This window comes from Helianthus annuus, chromosome 10, assembly GCF_002127325.2.
Source record: "Helianthus annuus cultivar XRQ/B chromosome 10, HanXRQr2.0-SUNRISE, whole genome shotgun sequence".
In the NCBI taxonomy this organism is placed as follows: domain Eukaryota; kingdom Viridiplantae; phylum Streptophyta; class Magnoliopsida; order Asterales; family Asteraceae; genus Helianthus; species Helianthus annuus.
The window spans coordinates 138,518,596-138,539,809 of record NC_035442.2 but is presented as its reverse complement, the minus strand read 5'-3'; the positions used below and the strand labels follow the sequence as shown (position 1 = coordinate 138,539,809).

Here is a 21,214-nt window from a genome sequence, read left to right as displayed (position 1 = left end):
CAATAAAAACTAACCACCTACGACGGAGGGGTGTACGTACGATGGAAAATGGCACACCCCTCAAACACGAAATAGTAATAAAAATACGAGATGGGGAGCGGGACTAAAACCTCTCACCGGGTCCCGAAGGACCGGCGTCGTCCCTGCGATCAAATCTGGATCTACGCGCAAAATGTGGCGGCGGCTGTGTGTATGGATGGTTAATTGAGTTCGCGATGTGTTGCTGCGAACCAAACAACCAATCCATGTTGCGTCGGGTCTGCTCGTATATTTCCTCCAAAAAGTTGCCCTGTCGGTGTTGCTCCGCGCGTATGAGACCCACATCTCGCCTCACTTCTTCTTGGTCCAATGCCAGCCCGTCCATGCGCCTCCAGAGATCCATCGATGACAGCTCGGAAGGACCATAGGCGCCATAACCCCCATGCTCATAACCTCCACCACCAAAGCCACCATACACGTTATCACAATTCGGGCTATCAAATCCGTGAATCACCTGTCCAACCTGCATGTGGGGGTTCGCTCCTCCAGCGCCCCTATCCTGCCCCTGAACCGGGATATCGTTCATGTGCACATAATGATCACCACCATCACCTTTCTCAACTACAGGTAGCGGGTCCCAAATTCTTCCCATTCGGTCAACAAGCTTCGGAATCCCGTTCACTTTCCTGGTCAGATGCATCGAGTTCAACTGTTGCAAATCGAGAAGGCCGTAGTCGCAAGCTTCGGTCAGGTGGTCTAACCAAACCCGATAGAATTTGGCAAGTCTAGTTGCAAAGGCTCCTCCACAAATCCGCAACGTGGGTGTCGAACCAACGCCTCGAAATATCGATTCTGCAACGCTGACCGCTAGGTTGCAGTTTGAACCAGAAATGATGCAGTATAGGTGAAAGAGGTCACGGGTGGTGATGTTCCCTGTGCTATCACCTCGACCTCCGATCACGTGGAAAATGGCGCGCTCGATGACTCTATGAAGCGGGTCAAGTATCCATGTAGCCTTGGCTCTACGAGGGTCCCAAATCCGACCCGGCACAGTGATCTCCTCCCAAAAGGCTGACTTGCTTGTGTCTGGCTCCCAATCTTGCAGGCTCCCATGAAACAGTTCCGAGTCTATTTCATCGTCTTCGTATAACCCCAACACCGTCCCGAATCGGCTCATTGATTGGTGATGCCATTTCCTCCCCAACCGGTATTTAACACCAACATTTTTGTCGTAGACATCCGGACATGGGAAAGTGAATTGGAAGGATACGAAAAACTCAATAACCAGCTCCACATATTGAGGTTCCGCGATCTCAAAAAGACGGGACCAAGGGGGAGTCATCAGATCATTGAACCTTTCGGACTGTCCGAGCAGATCCAAATCCACCATCTGCAGCCTCCTCATGGGCTCAATAAGGTGTCGTCGGGCCCACAACCTCTCCACTTTCGGGATACAATACCCTTCCCTGGCATTGTCGGAGAACCTCAAGTAGGGGTGATCCATCTGCAAAATTGAGATAAGATTAATCAGCAGCCAAAACAAACAGACAAAAATTTCGGGACTGGACAATATGGCACGGTCGTGCCACCATATGGCACTACCGTGCGAGACCTGCAAATCAGTGAGTTTATGAAGATTTCTGGGAAAATTATGAAGTCTGGGTTTTAATTCCCCAAGAGCACGACCGTGCCATCCCACGGTACTATCGTGCTCGGCCGTAAACAGCTCGGATTTGAACCACATTTTCTGAGAAACACGATCGTGCCACCATGTGGCACCCTCGTGTCTGACCGAAAACTGCGAACCGAGATGAGCGATTTGGCATGAAGCACGACCATGCCATATATTGGCACCCTCGTGCCGTTTGAATTTTTCTGGGAAACTTATGAAGATCCGACGAATTTATGAAGATCACGACCGTGCTCGTATATAGCACCCTCGTGCTCGACGGAACCCAGACCGGAAAAATCGCTCAAAACAGCCCCAAAACCCCGATTTTTTCACGTTTTTGCATAGGGGTTTTGTAAATCGGTCACTTGTGGCTCAAACCAACACAAAAAACACGAAAAACGGGCTTGAATCGGGTGATTTAGACCAAGCCCTAAAACTTAAAGAAACTAACTATGAAGAACATGAAGAACATGACATCAAAACACATGAAACTAACTAGAAAAAGGAAGGATTCGTACCTGGAATGATGTTGGAATGAAAGAATTTCTTAGAGGAAGCTAGGAGACGCAAGAATCCGTGAGTGCTTGAAGTGGGTTCAATGGAGGAAGGGGATGAAGTTATGAAGAATTTGTGGTGGTGGTTGGTTTTATTCTTATTAGTTCTATTATTGGCCTGCAAAAGTTGTCTGGTGGTGCCAGACTTTGATGATAGTGCAGCATTTTTGAATTTTAATTTTAATTTAATTTTTTTTGAGGGTGTAGAAAATGGACATCTCTTTAGTTAAACTCCTTGAACCCGGGGCACTCACGAAGCATCTCCTACCAAGAAAAAGAACCGAACTAACATACCTGAGAGCCGGCAACAAGCTCTAACATCCCTCACGACCAGAACGAACCGCAACCTAAAAATAAAAAGACAACCACACACAAATATAATAACAAAATAATAAACACAAAACATGCTAAGTTTATTTACGAATCTTCAGCTAGACTCACCACCCCGAATTCATTTGTTCTTGGGGTGGAGGGTACCAACCTCCTCACTCGGGTCAACGGGCCCTCCAACATAAGCCTTTAACCTATGCCCGTTGACTTTGAACAACCGGCCATCCTCATGGCCTATCTCCACGGTCCCGTAAGGAAACACTGACCGTATAGTGTAGGGACCCAACCAACGAGATTTGAGCTTACCAGGAAACAACTTGAGACGTGAGTTGTACAACAACACACGATCGCCCACTCGGAATTCCTTTTTGTCCTTCAAGCGGGCATCGTGAAATGTCTTAGTATGTTCCTTGTACAGCTTGGAGCTTGCATACGCATCGTGCCTAAGCTCCTCAATCTCGTGAATCTGCACAAACCTGTTCTCACCCGCAGCAGCCATGTCAAGATTAACTGTCTTCAAAGCCCAGTATGCTTTGTGCTTGAGTTCAACAGGCAAATGACAAGACTTCCCATAGAACAATTTAAACGGTGTGGTGCCTATAGGAGTCTTGTAGGCTGTCCGAAAAGCCCATAGTGCATCGTCCAATTTCTCGGACCAATCCTTACGGCTAGAATTAACCGTTTTCTCCAAAATCCGCTTGATACCCCGATTAGTAACCTCGACCTGTCCGCTTGTCTGCGGATGATATGGTGTAGGAATCGATGTTGAACACCATATCGGGACAATGCTTTCTCAAGCTGAGCATTACAGAAATGCGTCCCACGGTCACTAATCAATGCCTTCGGGGCACCAAAGCGAGCAAACAACTTTTTCAAAAACCTCACCACTACCCTAGCATCATTAGTGGGCAAAGCCTGTGCTTCGGCCCACTTTGAAACGTAATCAACAGCGACTAGGATGTAGCGGTTACCAAAAGAGGTCGGAAAGGGGCCCATGAAGTCTAGCCCCCACACGTCAAAAACCTCACAAACTTAGATGTCGTTTTGTGGCATCTCATGGCGTGCAGAAATGTTGCTCGCCCTCTGGCAAGCATCACAGGACCTCACCCACTCATGGGCATCACGGAAAATAGTCGGCCAAAAGAATCCGGCATCAAACACTTTTTTTGATGTGTTGTTCGCTCCGTGGTGGCCTCCCGTGGGTCCTTCGTGACAGTGGCATAAAATATCTCTCGCCTCGTCTCCATGCACACATCGCCGGATCATCCGATCCGCTCCTACCCTAAACAAGTAAGGGTCATCCCAGAAGTAATGCTTGACATCTGCAAAGAACTTCGCTTCTGCTGATGAGTCATCCCCTTGATCAGGATGCCACTAGCTAGGTAGTTTGCAAAGTCAGCAAACCATGGGGAATCATCACTAGTCTCAATCCTCATGAGGAACTCGTGGGGGAAATTGTCATTGATGTTAGGCCCACGAGTTTCCTTTCCCTTGGAATGCTCAAGTCGAGACAAATGATCAGCTGCCAAATTCTCAGCCCCTTTTTTATCACGGATTTCAATATCAAACTCTTGCAGCAACAAAATCCAACATATCAGTCTTGGTTTAGCATCCTGCTTGCTAAAAAGGTACCGAAGTGCTGCATGATCCGTGTACACAATGGTCTTGGAAAGGACAAGATATGACCGAAACTTATCGAAGGCAAAGACCACACCTAGGAGCTCTTTCTCTGTTGTGGTGTAGTGCTCCTGAGCATCATTCAAGGTCTTGCTCGCATCGTAAATCGGGTGAAAGTGTTTATCTTTCCTTTGACCCAAGACAGCCCCGACTGCGAAGTCACTCGCATCACACATCAACTCAAATGGCAGCTCCCAGTCGGGAGCAACCATGATCGGGGCATTCACCAACTTCTCCTTCAACAACTCAAATTCCCGAAGGCACTCATCAGAGAAAACAAACTGGGCATCCTTCTCGAGGAGCTGAGTCATGGGACGGGCGATTTTGGAAAAGTCCTTTATGAATCGCCGGTAAAAACCTGCATGACCCAGAAAACTCCTAATAGATTTCACGGATGTGGGAGGCGGGAGTTTCGAAATAGTCTCGACTTTGGCTCGGTCAACCTCGAGCCCCACCTGTGAAATCTTGTGCCCAAGCACAATGCCCTCCTTCACCATGAAGTGGCACTTCTCCCAATTCAACACAAGGTTGGCTTCTTCACATCTAGCCAACATCTTGTTCAGATTCCTGAGACACTGATCAAAAGAACTTCCAAACACAGAAAAATCATCCATGAAAACCTCCATGGAGTCCTCGATCATGTCGTGAAAAATGGCCACCATACACCTCTGAAATGTGGGTGGGGCATTACACAGTCCAAAGGGCATCCGCCGGTAGGCGAATGTGCCATAGGGACATGTGAATGTCGTCTTCTCCTGATCCTCCGGAGAGATGGGAATCTGAAAATATCCTGAAAAACCATCAAGGAAGCAGTAGTACATCCTTCCCGACAACCTCTCCAACATCTGATCAATGAAAGGGAGTGGGAAATGATCCTTCCTCGTGGCATCATTGAGTTTGCGGTAGTCAATGCAAACTCTCCATCCGGTGACAGTACGAGTAGGAATCAACTCGTTTTTTCTCATTGGTCACCACTGTCATGCCTCCTTTCTTCGGGACTACCTGTACAGGGCTAACCCACGGTGAATCAGAGATCGGGTATATCAAACCTGCATCAAGTAGTTTGATAACCTCTTTCTTCACAACCTCCTGCATGTTGGGGTTCAAACGCCTCTGATGCTGTACTACAGGTTTAAAGTCCTCCTCCATCAAGATCTTATGGGTACAAAAGGATGGATTGATCCCTTTTATATCCATAATCTTCCAAGCAATCACCTTCTTGTGCTGCTTCAGGACTTCAAGCAATCGATCCTTCTCTTCCTTCGACAATTTGGCAAAAATGATAACGGGCAGATGAGTCTCACCCTCCAAGAAGGCATACTCCAAATGATCTGGGAGCTCCTCAAGCTCAACCGAAGGTGGATCCTTAATAGAAGGGCGTGCTTTAGGCTCAGTAACGTGATCCACAACCTCAAAAACCTCGGGACACGGGGGAGACGCGTGACCTATCAGACAGGTCACTTCCTCAATCATTCGGTCCACACTAGGCGAACTAAAAATCTCCCCTCCTAGCAGCTGTGTGTCCATAACATCCTCCTCGAATGTAGCATGAAGATGATCACTCACAATAGTATCGATAGTCTCAATAAAGTAGAGTGTATCATCTTGATTTTGTGAGTGTTGCATGGATTTCCCAATGTCAAAGGTAACCTCCTCATCATCAACCCTAAGAGTAAGTCTACCGGTGCAGACATCAATCAAGGCTCTCGCAGTGGCTAGGAATGGGCGACCTAAGATAAGTGGAACATTTTTGTCCTCATCCATGTCTAGAATCACGAAATCGACAGGAAAGACAAACTTGTCGATTTTCACCATCATATTCTCAACTATGCCTCGAGGGTACTTCACTGAACGGTCGGCTAGCTGAATGCTCATACGAGTCGGCTTGGGCTCGCCCAAGTCTAGCTTGGCAAAAACCGCATATGGCATGAGGTTTATGCTAGCTCCAAGATCAGCTAATGCATTGCTGACCGATAAACTACCAATCAAACACGGGATAGTGAAACTCCCAGGATCATTCATCTTCTTCGGTAGTTTGTTCTGAAGAACTGCTGAACACTCTTCATTCAAGGTCACCTGCGAAAGCTCCTCAAGTTTCTTTTTGTTGGATAGGATATCCTTCAGAAACTTGGCATACTTAGGCATTTGAGCAAGTGCCTCGACAAATGGTAAATTTATATGAAGTTGCTTAAAAAGCTCGAGGAATTTACCATAGTGTTCTTCCATTTTCTGCTTCTTCAACCTCCCCGGATATGGAATGGGAGGGACATACTCTCTCACTGGCTCCTTGGGTCGTGCGGTACTTGCTGGGACTCGCCTCTGTTGCACCTCACCCGGAGACTCAGCCTCAATCTCCTCATCAACCTCATCGTCATCGACTGGCTTTTCTGGAACAGCCGGAGGGATAGCTTGAGTGGTCTTGCCGCTTCTCAACGTGATGGCCTTTGCAGTAGCATTTGGATTAGGCTCTGTGTTGCTCGGAAGGCCCCCCCCGTTGTCTCTCAGACAACATCTTGGCAATCTGGCCGACTTGGTTCTCAATGGCCTGCATGGAAGCCTTTTGGCTTCTCAACTCACTCTCGTGCCTCGTGAAACGACCGTCATACTCCTTAAAACGCTTCTCATTCTTTGCCTTTTGAGTGTTTTGACCAGCTAAGATTTGACTAAGAATATCATGCACACTAGGATCACTAGAGGAAGGTGCCTGCTGAGGTCGAGGTGGACCATATGCTCCATGAGCTGGAGTTGTGGGACGTGGAGCAAATCCGGGTGGATGCTGGTTAGAAGCATCGGGCTTCCAACTAAAGTTTGGATGATTCTTCCATCCCGGATTATAAGTATTGCTGTTGGGATTGTTTTGAGGACGGTATTGGTTTCCCATGAAATCAACATGCTCGTGTGACATCTCTCCCGTCGGTAAATCACCTACCTGATATGCTCCCCCACTCGAAGAACCTCTCGAGTGCATTTCCATCACTCGATCAAATTTTGAAGATAAGGCATCCATACGTGCTGTCATGGCTGTGTAGTCGTCCACATGATGAACTCCTTGCCGAGAACTCTTTCCCCTCGGGGGCTGTTGCGTCCGGTTTTTCGCGGCACACTTTTCAAGAATCTCAAATGCCTCGGTGGCATTTTTCGTGCCGATATCACCACCCGAGTATGTATCAACCATCATCTGTCCCTGACTGTCCAAGCCATGGTAGAAGATCTGACATTGTTGCCACTTAGGCAACCCGTGATGTGGGACCTTTCTCATAAGCTCTTTAAAACGCTCCCAATCCTCGTAAAGGGACTCGTCCTCGTCCTGACGAAAGTTCAGAATCTTGGTTCTCAACCGAACAGTTTTCTCTGGAGGGAAATATTTCTGAAGGAACTTCTCAGCTAATTGATTCCATGTAGTGATAGATCCAGCTGGAAGTGAAAGAAGCCACTCCTTGGCTCCATCCCGTAAAGAAAACGGAAAGAGTCGAAGGCGGATAGCATCCGGTGATGCATCATGAATCCTAAATGTGGCACAAACCTCTAGAAACCCCGCGATGTGAACACTAGGATCCTCGTGATCCTTGCCATAAAACTGCACCGCATTCTGCAACATTGATATGGTGCCAGCCTTGATCTCGAAATTATTATTGTCGATTGTCGGTGCATTGATGCTCGCAGGCAAACCATCGAGTAACGGTTTTCCAATTTCATTCAAGATACTATTCTCTTCCGCGTCCGCCATGTCGACTTGAACCTCGTAGAATGTGTCGTCTCCTCCCGCGTCTACCTCGATCGCCTCGGCTACCACGCGGAACCGCTCCCGCGGTCTCCGGCGAAGATCACGCTCCGGCTCCGATGAAGGCTCAACGATATCAGCAGTGGGGGTTGAGGACATGCACGGCCTGTAGGGAATAAGGAGGAGCACAATGCACTATATATATATACAAAAACAAAAACAACTAGCAAATAATCATTTTTTTTTCAAATACTCAAGCAAAGGCAGATAAAACAAGTAAACAAAAACTTTATACAATTTTCACAGGTGGCTAAATAAATAACTCGAATCGTTTTCAAGAAGATCGCATCCCCGGCAACGGCGCCAAAAACTTGATGTGCGTGAATTAAATATATTTTTAATTGAGTTTTTCTTCACACAAATTTAGTTTTAAAAATGGTTTTTCACCTAGAAACTAACTACACACACAAAAGGGCAAGTGTACCCGTCGGGTGGTAATATAGCTAATCGGTAAGAACCGGATATCAATCCGTGGATGCGGTGTCTCGATACTAAACTTTTGTTACTTTAAAGCCTTTTCAAATGATTCGGTTGATTTTTTTCTAAACTAGCATGCAAATAAATAAACTACTAAGAATTCTAACAAAGAACAATATCTAAGAAAGGGTTGCCTAAACTAAGTCTCCACTAACAAACATATGACAACAAGGTGGAAGGTTTTGTGATGATGCAAGCTCTAAAATTTGACTAAGTCCCCAATCAAGGCTTCCTAGTCTATAATTCTTAGGAAAACTAAAAATGAATTAACATTCTAATCACCTAAAAATTATTCTTTTAAGCTCACTTGCTAAGTTGATGTTAACCTTTAATCATGAGTTATTTGTTTGTCAAAACTCCTAACTCTACAAATTAGGGAAAACTAATATGAACAACACACTAATCACCCTAACTTGGTTTCAAGTAGTTGGCACTATCATCATGTTCTTGATATGAACCACAAGCATGGTCATGCTAGCTAACAATTTTGGCCTAAATCATCAAACTAACATGAACACAAACTATAGAATCCATATAAACATACTTTTGATCTTTCCAAATCTAGATGCAAGAATTCATACACATGCTCAAATCATCATTCAATCACATTAGCAATCACCATTCCTAGTTTTAAGCTATGAATCATACTAATAAATTAACAAGATTCAATAATCATAATCTCTACATGGGCTTTCCAACACAACATGTAAATACTTATGAGCAAACATTCAAGAACAAGAACTTTAAGCATGTACAAGAACTCCAAGAACAAGATTAAATGTCAACATGAAGATTAACAAGAACAATCATCACATCTACTTCCATGTTATCACATATTCATTAGCTTCAACAAAGTTTAGACAACTCAAATGTTTAGCCCATAAGGCTCATGGCTACCAAATCAAATGCAAAGAAACATAAATTGTTCATAATGTAGTAAGCTAACCAAGTTAAAGACAAGATTAAAATGGTGTTTGAGTAGATCTTCAAGTGATTTAGTCCTCTTCAAAGCTTCATCTTGGCTCCAACAAGCTTCCAAGACCAGATTCTTGAGAGAAAAAGTCACCAAAATGCTCCAACTCTCCTGCAAATGAGCTTAGAACTCGTATTTAAACTCTGGGCTTTTGGCACTACCATGCCACCTTTTGGTACGGTCGTGCTTGGCAAGTGTCAGACCCACTTTCTTGAATGTTGACCAAGTATGCTACCATTTTGGGAAAAATTGCGCTCAAAAGTTCCCGAGGTAGCACGACCGTGCTCGGGCATGGCCTGGTCGTGCGAGCCGATAGTGCTCGGCTGTGATCGAGTCGATCTCGGAAACAAGATGATCTGGGGCTGAAATTGACCTGGCACGGTCGTGCGAGTGGTTGGCACGGTCGTGCGTCACCTGATTTCGATGGTTTGGCTGCTGGATGCTAGTCTGGTTTGGCTGCTGGATGCTAGTGCTGGCTGAGAGTGCCGATGTCGGAAGGCTTGGCGCGGTCGTGCCAGTGTATGGCACGGTAGTGCCGTATCTGGCAATTTCCTGGAATGCATCATTTTCACTCCATTTTGCTCCAAAAGCCTTCGTTTCATCACCGGGCCGAAGCGCGAACCTGTATTTTCACAAACAACTCAAATGAGTACCAAAATCAATGAAAATACAAAGAGTTTTCGCATAAATGGGGCGTATTTGACGTTTAAAAGATGTATAAATTCTTATACATCAAACATCCCCACACTTGAACTTTGCTTGTCCTCAAGCAAACTAAAATCAACGAAACTCTCTAAATGGCAATCATCTCAACTAGCATTTCATAAGCACAAACAAATAACTTGGGTCAAAACAATCAAGGGGTGCTCGATATAAAGAAAGAACCGAAAAGAAATATGTAAAATATGTTTATGAGCAATGGTCCATCTTAGAAATCCCTACAAATTCACCAAGCATCCTCACAATGTTCACACACACTCGGCTAAATATAGGTGCACATACAATTTGTGGAGTATGTTTAGAACACTCGATGCCAAGACGATAACCATGCGATATCATAAGCTTGTGGAAGGATCAAATCTAATCACTCAGAAAAAATATAGCATAAATCATGAGGTCTTGATTGGGTTGTAACTTGGCTTGGGTTAAGGGTGTGGAAGTGGATTTTGAAAAGTGGCTAAAACGGTTGTAACCCGACGGTTTGACTAATTTAAAACATAAGAAAAATAGAACTATACAACTATAAGATAACTAACCGAGAGCTAACCAACAAATATTTGTTTTTCTACTCCCAAAATTGCTCTAACAAAGCCATTTGATAAGGCTTTTTCAACTATATTTCTTTGGGTTTTTTTTATAACCCATGCTTTGGAGAGAACTAAGTATGTCTACTTAACTAAAAACTCTTGATCATGAGGGATATAAAAACTAAGAAGAAATTATACAAAAGCTACAAGTTAATCATTAACCGAACCGGGCTTCCAACCAAAAATGGGTTAAAAATATAAAAGGCTAATTTGGCTAAGTGGCTAATGTTTTGGGGTTTTCTAGAAACGAACGGGAAAGGCTCGAATTGGTTTGACTAGGGGAATAATTTGGGTAAGGAGGTGAATCAAAATGGCTAAAATGAAAAGGTTTCCTAATGCCTCAATCATTTCTATGCTTGTATTCTCGCTTTGTGGCCTCGAAATGTATACCTAACACAAGTTCTAAATCGCAAAAGTTATCCGGCACACTCAATCTTTGCCCGCAAAAACATGAGCAAAAATAATCCTAAAGCTATAAGGCTCAAAAATAACTCACGGAAACGGGCGTATTGGGTAAATATGCAAGGCAAACAAGTAGGTCAATCGCTTGATTTCTCATGCTCAATTTTATACAAAAAAACATATTACTTGACGGTTTTTCCTTACACGAGTGAACCCCTTTTTGCGCTAACCCAATTTATTTATCAAAAATTTTGGTGCTTATTTAGATACTTATGTTGATTTGATTTGTATGCCAAAAAAAATGTTAAAAGAGAGCTTTGCATTATTATTATTATTATTATTATTATTATTATTATTTTTATTTTGACAACAAAGCTCAAGCGATAGACCACCTCCCCACACTTAAATTGTACATCGCCCTCGATGTACAACAAAAAATTGAATAAGCAAAGGAATTGCGAATTCAATACAAATAAAGGAAGGCGGGAACACGAAAACTCCCCTGAAACATAAGGCTAGAATCGGAACAAGATGAAGCAAAAAGGAGCATCCACAACAACTGCCAACCCATCCACCAAGCCAACATCTCACTGTTTATTCAACAGAATTTGAGCCAACACTGCACATTTAGCAAACTTGGTCAAATACACAAGAATCCTACAATTAGTTAGTTTTATTTTAAGTTTCATAAAATCTATTTGATACCAAAGTAAACAAAACGTTCAAATATATAGTTAACATCAAATTAGATAACTAAGTTTGAATTTGAAGTAAATTATATAAATATAAAAGTAATAATTAATTCAAATAAATAATATTATAAATGCGAAGGATATTAAACTAAATAATAATTATCTATAAGATATTAAACTAAACAATATTTAATAGGAGAATTATCTATAATTAATTAGAAAAGATTAAACTAAAATTATAATTATATATAAGACATGGTCTTATATGATGTTAAGTGTCCCTCAAATGGTTTCTTTTATTATATAGTATATAGATATGTATAGTTTAAATTGTACCATTGGTTCTTCCACATACTGAATCAGTGTAGCTCCAACAACTATATAAAATAGTGAAAATGACAAAAATCGGTAACATTTTCTCTTCCAAATACAAACCCTTCATTAATACGTTCAATATCGTTCATTAACTCCCAAGGGGTACTCGAAAATAAAGAGATATACACCAAACTTATGGCCTATAAAACTTAAATAAAATCAAATTCAACCAAACACATCTAAAAAATTAAACCTCAATTACAACAACTTTGTGGCCCGAAACACTTAACTCAATTAAATTCATACTTCATCCACAATAAAAAAAACAAACTTATGTTAAAATCCTCCATTCGATGTTAATATCAAGGAATATAAACACTTAAAAACATAATAAAACCATCATACCTGATTAGCAAATCTGCAAAACAAAACTGAAACCATGACACTACCTCAAAGCTCAGCCATCACATAAAGCAAACAAAAACTTCAAGTTCTCACAATCGTGAACGGTCCAAAAAACTAAGGTCCCTAAAAGAAAGAAGCTTATCGGCAAGTGTAATTGGTTGAAAATAATTGTTAAGTGGATACAAAACTAACCTGAAAACCCCCAAAAACCTGATAAATGGAAGAATTACAGTATAGAAAAGGGCTTGCTTAGACAAAACATTGAAACCACGAACCAGATTGATTCTTTGTTTGAGAGATTGTTATGGGATTTTGTTGAGAAAGAATCTGATTTGAGGGTTTGATGGGAGGAAGAAATTGGAGGTTTAAAAGCCCTTTGGTTTGGATGACACCTTCCATTTTGACACAAACAATAGAAAAGGAAAAGAAAACAATCGAACAAGGTAAGCAGGAGGTGTTGTATAAAGAAGGATGTAGCGAAGGTTCAGAGAAACCATATTTTGTAGAAAGTAGTAGGAAGTGGCAAGAGCAGGTGTTACAAATGTGGGAAATCTCAATTGGAGAAGAAACTTTTTGTTTTACTATTCAACGTCGATAAACTTTAATATATAGTTAATTAGTTATATATAACACATATCTCACAAAGATTTATCAAAAATATACAAAGATTTATCAAAAATATACGAATAAGGAAGGTAAAGCTACTAGCAAAGTTGGAGTCATTGGAGAAGACATTTTTTGTTATAGGCAACCTCACAAAGATTTATCAAAAATATACGAATAAGGAAGGTAAAGCTACTAGCAAAGTTGGAGTCATTGGAGAAGACATTTTTTGTTATAGGCAACCTCACGTCAATTTTGATAGCTCATTGATATTTAAAGCATTCCTACATCACGATAATATTGTGTTTAGAGTTGTTGAATATCGTGGAAACACACACAACGTGACTTAGTTAATAATGAGTGGAACATTCTACATATTAATGAGCTAACTTCTAACAAATTATTTATTGTATTTCATGAAACTCCTAAATTTAGATCACATAACTCGACCGAGTTAAAAATCTTTGGACCTAGCGTCTTACATATATTTTCACACATAATATAATTATATAAACTTATGTGTAACATAGTATTATTATACAATTTGAGCTCAACTTGAACACACGAACCTGAATTAACTATTGGGTTAAGTTTGACTGAACATACTACATGACGGCTAGTTATCTTGTCATCTACTGTTCAGAAAATAGTTACCTTAATGTTATCGATCTAAAGATTTAATAAAAAATATGTATACGAAGAAATACTTAACACGTTTAGATACATAAGGGAGTTTTTCCTATATTTATTAGATTTCCTTCTGAATTTGTATATAGGCATTATTGCTACCGGAGATAGTTATGATTAGATGGTTTTGCTAGTGACACAATCATATTGCAATGATTTGTCAGTTATCCAATTAAATACAAAAAAATTATCTCTAGAATACCGATCGTCGGGGGCTCGACGGAGCTAGGTCTGTTGGGTTAGCGTGCAAGGTTGCTCTTCCGGCTGACCTTTCATCCTAACCCGATCCACTGATACTCCCATTCGCCTGCCGGGATTCGGTTATCTGTGTTCTTTCCTTGTTTCTTTGATGGAAGAGAGACCGCTGGTAGCTCGACGAAGAGTGGAAGTTGGGATATCGTGTGGAGGTGTGTTTGGGTCTGCATATTGCTTGTGGCTATCTATACCTCTCATTATATCTCGATTCTCTATCGATTCCATTCGCTATCGGGGTCTGCTTCTTCTTGGGTAGGGTGATGGGGAGTTTCCACAACCCAGGTCTCCCTAAGCATTACCTCGGGGGGAAGCAGGTAACATCGTTTTATGTTACGAATCTTCCGGGGGGTGTGTCTAGAATGATTTTATGGAGGGCCTTTCAACAGTATGGTGTGTTAAAGGAGGCGTATGTGGCACGAAAAAAAGACTCCAGAGGTAATCACTTCGGTTTTGTTCGATACGAGGGTGTGCATGACGTGATGACAACACTGCAAGCCATGAACAAGGTAAAAATATTTGAAGCAAAAGTGAGTGTCTCGGTGGCGAAATTTGATAAAAACCACAGGCTGTTTCAGAGTCATGGTTATGACGATGGAGCTGGTCAGCAGTCACGTACTAAAGTTCCGTATAGTGACCCGATCTCATAGCGAAGGCCGGTGTATGAATACAAGCCGGTGAAAGAAGGAGTCACGTATTCGGATGTGGTCAAAGGAAAACAGGAGTCACAGATAAAGGAAAATAAGACAGATATTGCAGAAGATAGGATTGCGGTTTATTCAGACCATTACATGATGAGGGCAGTCATAGTTGAATTAAAAGATGTCGGAGCATTAAAAGAGTTCAGAAGGATGATGGAAGTAAGGGGGCTTGGTGAATATCCGGTGTCTTACCTCGGTGGATTGAAGTGCATAGTGGTGTTTAAAGAGAAAGGGCAGGCGATGGAATTTACTAGAATCAATGGCGAAGAGTGGAACCAGTTAGTCTTGTCGGCCACGTTATGGAAAGGACAGGATTTGGAGTATGATCGTCTGGTGTGGATAAAAACTTGTGGACTTCCTATTCATCTCAGAGACAGCAAGATGTATAACCGGGTGGGGGAATGATTCGGAAGACTGGTAGGGTCATCAGAATTTTCGTGGACGAAGATGGATAATTCGGACAGTAGATGCTGGATAGTGACTGGAGTCGGGAAGCGTATCGAGGAGGAGGTAAACATAGAATGGCGAGGGAGAATTTACAATGTTTGGGTGAGAGAAGAATTTAATCCATGGTTAAAGGATGTGGTTACGGAACTATTAGAGGTTAGGAAAGGTTCGCCGGCAAGGTCATCGGAGTCGGCAGCATCTCCGGACGATGAAGATGAGGAAGGGGAAATTCGAACAGGCGGGGGTGAGAAGTCGAAAGAGCACCTTCGAGAATCGGAACCATCATCCCCCATGCAAGGTGTGCATGGGAATCATAATGGGGGTACATTTAATTCGGCGGCTGATGACACGTGCAAAAAACAAAATTTTAATGATGATGGATACCTAGCAGAAAATTACGTGGGTGGTTATTTTGAGGAGCCCAATAGTGGGTTGGGCCAGGGCCCAGGAACCATGTCCAGGAAAAGGCCAAGGAGGGCTAGGAGCCCACAAGATGATGATATGGATAATGTTTATCCAGCACAGTCACATATACGGAACCTAGAAAGATCGTTTGATCTAAATAATTCTACACATATGGTGGAGGATCCTGTGGGCGACTCGGTAAACAAGGATGGAGGTAATGTTTTCGAAGCAAGTAGAGAGGACTGTGGGGATGTTCTGGTCGATACTGGAGAAAACATGGGAGGTGGGATCTCGGATCAGAGTCCACCTGGTTGTCCTGAAGTACCGAAGACGGCGAATGACAGGGGTGTTCAAGAAGAAGCGGCTGATACAGTGGCAGTCGGGTCATCGGTTGGGTTTCAACTAGGTGATTTTCACAATCAAGTTAGAGAGATTATTATTGGTGAACAAAATGATTTATGATGAATTTTATGTCTGTTAATCTAAGGGGGGTCGGGGACCAGAGGAAAGTTGATTGGGTTAGAGGCTTAAAAACATCGCACGGGGTACACTTCCTAGTAATACAGGAAACAAAATTGGGGGGTATTACACAGTTCATAGCCGGAAAATTTTGGGGTAGATCGCGGTTCGAAATGGTGTCTGTGGACGCTGTTGGTAGGTCAGGGGGTTTGATCAGCATGTGGGATCCTTATGTGTTTGAATATATTGATGTTATCAGAGACCAAAGATTCATAGTGGTGCAAGGTAGCATTAAACATACTGGAGAATTAATTAACATAGTTAACGTGTATGCTTATAATGATCCGGTAGAACGTAGGGCCTTATGGGAGGAGTTGTTTTTGCTAAAGCAGTCGTTAGAAGGTGTGTGGGTGTTCGGTGGGGATTTTAATGACGTCAGGGGTCCGAGTGAAAGATTCAATTCAGATTTCGTAGCCTTGAACGCTGAATGGTTTAACTGGTTTATTGAAAGAGCAGACTTGGTAGAGTACCATATGGGTGGGCTAAAATTTACGTATCATTTAGATAATGGGGTGCACAAAATCAAATTGGATCGGTATTTGGTTTGTAGAGAATTTCAGGCAAAATGGTCGTTGCTTCGGTTGTTGCTTTGTCCAATGTGGTCTCGGACCACTGTCCAATCTTGATGTCAGTTTTAGCTCAAGATGTTGGGCCTATTCCAACCAGGATTTTCAACTCCTGGTTAGTTATGCCTGGTATCATGGAGTATATTCAGCAAGCTTTAGGGAGTTTTTCCTTCCAAGGGGCGGCGGATATGGGCCTCGCAGTAAAACTAAAGTGGATTAAGTTCAAGATAAAGGAGCGGGTGAACATTATTAAATCAGAAAAGGAGTTGGTTTATAAAGAAAAGATGGAAACGTTGGAGGCTTTGGAGTTAATAGCGGAGGAGCGGGATCTTTCTCCGGACGAACTGGGTAATAGGGCAGAATGTAAAAGGATTATTATGGAGGCAGATAGAGTCAAAGTAATGGATCTGAAGCATAGGTTAAGGGTGAAGTGGGCCGTGGAGGGGGATGAAAACACGAGCTTCTTTCATAATATTGTAAATGCAAATTAAAGCTCTAATCGCATAAACGGGCTTATGATAAATAGGGTATGGGAGACAGATCCGCCGCTGATTAAGGATTCAATATGCTCCTTTTTCGCACAAAAGTTCCAGGAACCGATGGAGGTTAGGCCCAGGTTAACGTGTCCGTACCTTGGTCAGGTGACTGATGCAGAGGGGGAGATGTTAGTAGCCCCGTTCTCATTAACAGAGATAAAAGACACTATTTGGGATTGTGGAAGTGAAAAGGCACCGGGCCCTGACGGCATCAATTTCAGGTTTATTAAGAAATGTTGGGGATCATTACAGGCGGATTTCATTAAAGTGTTTGAGGAGTTTTCACAAAATGCAACCATTTCTCATGGGTGTACCTCATCGTTTATTACACTTATTCCTAAGTGTAATGATCCAAATGGCATGGGGGATTATAGGCCGGCCAATTAGTCTTATTGGATGCATAAAAAAGGTGATCTCGAAAGTATTGGCTAATAGAATGAAGATAGTTATTAATAAGCAAATTTCGGAGGAACAGACTGCATTTCTAGCCAACAGGAGTATATTGGATGGGCCGTTGATACTTAATGAGTTAATTCCGTGGATGAGTTCTAATAGAAAGGAGGGGTTTATATTCAAAGCGGATATTGAAAAGGCTTATGATTCGCTAAATTGGGTATTCGTGGAAAGCATCATGGAGCAAATGAAGTTTCCCTCGATGTATATCAGTTGGGTTATGGCCACGGTAAAAAATGCTAGGGCTTCTGTATTAGTAAACGGGTCACCTACGCAGGAGTTCACATGCTATAGGGGATTGCGACAAGGGGATCCCTTATCCCCATTTTTATTCATCATCGCAATGGAAGCCTTGTCAGGAGTAATGAAGAAAGCATGCTCACTTGGCTTATATGAAGGGGTCCGGTTCGTGAATCAAGGTTCGGTTCTTTCCCACTTCCTATATGCAGACGACGTTATTTTTGTTGGGAGGTGGTCGGTGAATAATGTACATAATTTAAGGAGAATTCTTCGGTGTTTCTTCTTAGCATCGGGGCTTCGGGTAAATCTTGGTAAAAGTCGGTTTTTTGGTGTGAATGTATGTGATGCTCATATTCAGAATATGGCCAATACATTGGGGTGCAGAGTCGGGTGTTTTCCGTTTAAACACTTAGGATTACAAGTGGGGGCAAACATGAACTTGGTAAGAAATTGGCAGCCGGTAGTAGAAGTTTTTAAAAAAAGGTTGGCGATTTGGAAAGCGAAAACTCTATCATTTGGCGGAAGGTTGACATTAATTAAGTCGGTGTTAAACGCACTTCCAACGTATTATTTCTCTTTGTATAGAGCCCCGGCACAGGTTATTGACCAACTTGAAAGGTTACGACGCGAATTTCTTTGGGGTATAATGCCGGAAAGGGGAAAATGAGTTTGGTAGCCTGGGATAATGTTATGACACCAAAGGAATTAGGAGGGGTTGGTGTCGGGTCCTTGAAAGATGCGAACCTAGCAATGCTCGCCAAGTGGTGGTGGAGATTTAAGACGGATCCGGATAGTTTATGGCGTAAAGTAATTTGGAGTATACACCATAGTGAAAGAAAGTGGAACCCGATTCCTGGGAGATTGTCAATAGCCGGTCCATGGAAGCAAGTTTTCAGAGTTTCAAAAGACATGGAAAAATATGGGCTGAATATTTCGGACTGTTTCTGGGCGATACCGGGAGTGGAGATTCGATTTCCTTTTGGAAAGAGAGGTGGACAGAAGGTGGAACATTAAAAAGTCAGTATCCGGGCCTGTGTGAGTTGGAAAAAAGTAAAAACGCAGCCGTTTTGGATCGAGTAAAGGTTACAAGTGATGTGATGACTCTGATCTTTAACTGGGTACGGCAGCCAGAGACGCAGCAGGAACTAAGCGATGTACAGAAGCTGTCCGAGGAGCTGTTCAAGACGGCATGGGGAGATGGGGGTGATCGATGGGGCTGGGAACTTGATGGTTCAGGCACCTTCTCGGTAAAAAGCCTTAAGTGCACACTACAGGCTGCAAGATTCTCAGACTTGGGAAATGACTTTAGATGGAATAATTGGAACCCGATAAAGGTAAACTTCTTGGCATGGAGAGTTTCGTTAGATCGGTTGCCGACTCTTGCAGCTTTAGCACACAGGAACGTTATTACATGTCAGACTTCTTGCAATTTATGTGGTCAATTTGATGAAGACGTGGAACATCTGTTCGTAAGCTGTGAAATGGCACAAGAGGTTTGGAATTTCGTTTCTCAATGGTGTAAAATCTCAAGTATATATGCTTTTAGGGTAAAGGATTTGTTGGGATGGCATAAACATATTCGGGGTACGGAAAAATGGAGGAAGCTGGTATACGCAATTATGCAAGTATCGATTTGGGTAATATGGAGATGCAGAAATGGTCGAGTTTTCAATGGCAAACAGGCGAATCTGGAACATTTGACGGCGGAGATTAAGCACCTAAGTTTCTTATGGGTTGGAAATCGATCATCTTTAAAGGAGATATCGTGGGAAGAGTGGTGTAATTTTGATGTATCGAGGAAATGTTTGTAGTATAGTTTTGTATTGACGTATGTAATGGTGTGGACTAATTTGTTGTTAACCCTTTGATTAATAAAATGAATTTTGTTGGTCGTTAAAAAAAAAAATACACAAAAATTAATATCGAAATGACCAGAGTACATACATACGTAGCTTAATCACCAAGGTATATCTCTAGGATAAGTATAGATAACATAAATTAAGAAGCTCAAGTACCCAAATTTTATTTAACCAACAAACACAATTAACGAATCAACATCAAGAAGCCATATATGCCCTACACGAGTCAACCAAGCAGCATATGTGTCACCTCATTACATTCCTATATAACCCCACTCAATCCCCATTGGTTCTTCATTCACCAATCAATCCTCAAACAAAAACTCACACTTCTTCTACAAATCATACAACAATCAAAACATCTTCCAAAAGAAAATGGCATCACACAAGCAGAGCTACAGAGCCGGTGAAGCCAAAGGCCAAGCTGAGGAAAAAACCGGTCAGATGATGGACAAAACCAGAGAGGCGAAAGACGAGACCGCCAGTTACTTGTCGAACAAGGCGGCTGCAGCGAAGGAGAAGGCGGGGGAGATGGGACAGGCGACAAAAGAGACGGCGGAAGCGGGGAAAGAGAAGACGGGTGGCGTGGTGCAGCGGACGACTGAGCAAGTGAAGAGCATGGCTCAGGGTGCAGCTGAGAAGGTGAAGCAGACCTTTGGAATGGCGGGTGAGGAGGAGGATGAGGACTTTGGTGGGACTGTTGCTCCTACCACTACAACTACGACTAGGAGGAACAACTGATGGCATGGTTGTTGGTTATTTTGTTGTTTGTGTTTTTTAGTTAATAATAATAAGGTGAATGTCGTTGTTGTTTTATGTAATGGCATTGTGCTTTGATGTTGTTTGTAGTGGATCGGGTCCGGTTTCGGCCAGTGATCCGCTTAGGTTTTAAGTTCGGGTTTGGGTTTGGATGTTTTGTCTTTTTATAACAAATGTGTTTTTTTTTTTTAATCATGGATCGTTTTTTATAATGTCTTTTAATATTTTCCATTTAATTTAATGTTTCGTGCTTGCCCTTGCAAAAGTGATTATTTCAAACACTTATAAATAAAAAAATAAATTTTAACTGTTTAAATGAATGGCCTACAAATATTAGCTGCAAACAAAAACGGGTCCATTAATTCGCTCGTAAAAAATGACGTGTAACATGTGTTAAATGAAGAGAAGCTCATAAGTCATAGCTTTATCTAGGAATATTATGTTAAAAATTACTATCTTTTCTCTTTTCTTTTTAATTAAATAATATTTTATATACTTTTATTATTATTTTTTCTCTTTTTTCAACTCACAACCAATTTCAATAATATTAAAAACTTATAGAGGGTAAAAAGTGTTTCTCTAAGTTTACTGATTAACAGTAACATTTTATCTCCCTCCACTTA

General features: G+C 42.1%; 3 protein-coding genes and 1 long non-coding RNA gene across 4 annotated transcripts; 2 read left to right on the top strand and 2 right to left on the bottom strand.

Annotated features, from left to right (window-relative positions):
• Nucleotides 1-2,656: 2,656 nt before the first annotated feature.
• LOC110882584 lies at nucleotides 2,657-3,531 on the bottom strand. The gene is made up of 2 exons (XM_022130569.1): nucleotides 3,376-3,531; nucleotides 2,657-3,271 (listed from the first exon to the last, which is right to left on the bottom strand). The coding sequence occupies exons 1-2, from the start codon at nucleotides 3,529-3,531 to the stop codon at nucleotides 2,657-2,659; spliced, it is 771 nt and encodes a 256-aa protein (XP_021986261.1).
• Nucleotides 3,532-9,249: 5,718 nt separating this feature from the next.
• On the bottom strand, nucleotides 9,250-13,210 carry LOC110885742. The gene is made up of 3 exons (XR_002562384.2): nucleotides 12,757-13,210; nucleotides 12,565-12,687; nucleotides 9,250-11,771 (listed from the first exon to the last, which is right to left on the bottom strand). It is a non-coding gene; the product is annotated as an uncharacterized LOC110885742 (long non-coding RNA).
• Nucleotides 13,211-18,851: 5,641 nt separating this feature from the next.
• On the top strand, nucleotides 18,852-19,784 carry LOC110882583. Its single transcript, XM_022130568.1, has one exon. The coding sequence runs from the start codon at nucleotides 18,852-18,854 to the stop codon at nucleotides 19,782-19,784; it is 933 nt and encodes a 310-aa protein (XP_021986260.1).
• A 353-nt stretch (nucleotides 19,785-20,137) lies between these two features.
• On the top strand, nucleotides 20,138-20,674 carry LOC110882618 (late embryogenesis abundant protein Dc3). The gene has a single exon (XM_022130596.2). It carries the CDS (start codon nucleotides 20,208-20,210, stop codon nucleotides 20,571-20,573), a length of 366 nt encoding a protein of 121 aa, XP_021986288.1. The 5' UTR covers nucleotides 20,138-20,207; the 3' UTR covers nucleotides 20,574-20,674.
• The last annotated feature ends 540 nt before the right edge of the window (nucleotides 20,675-21,214 follow it).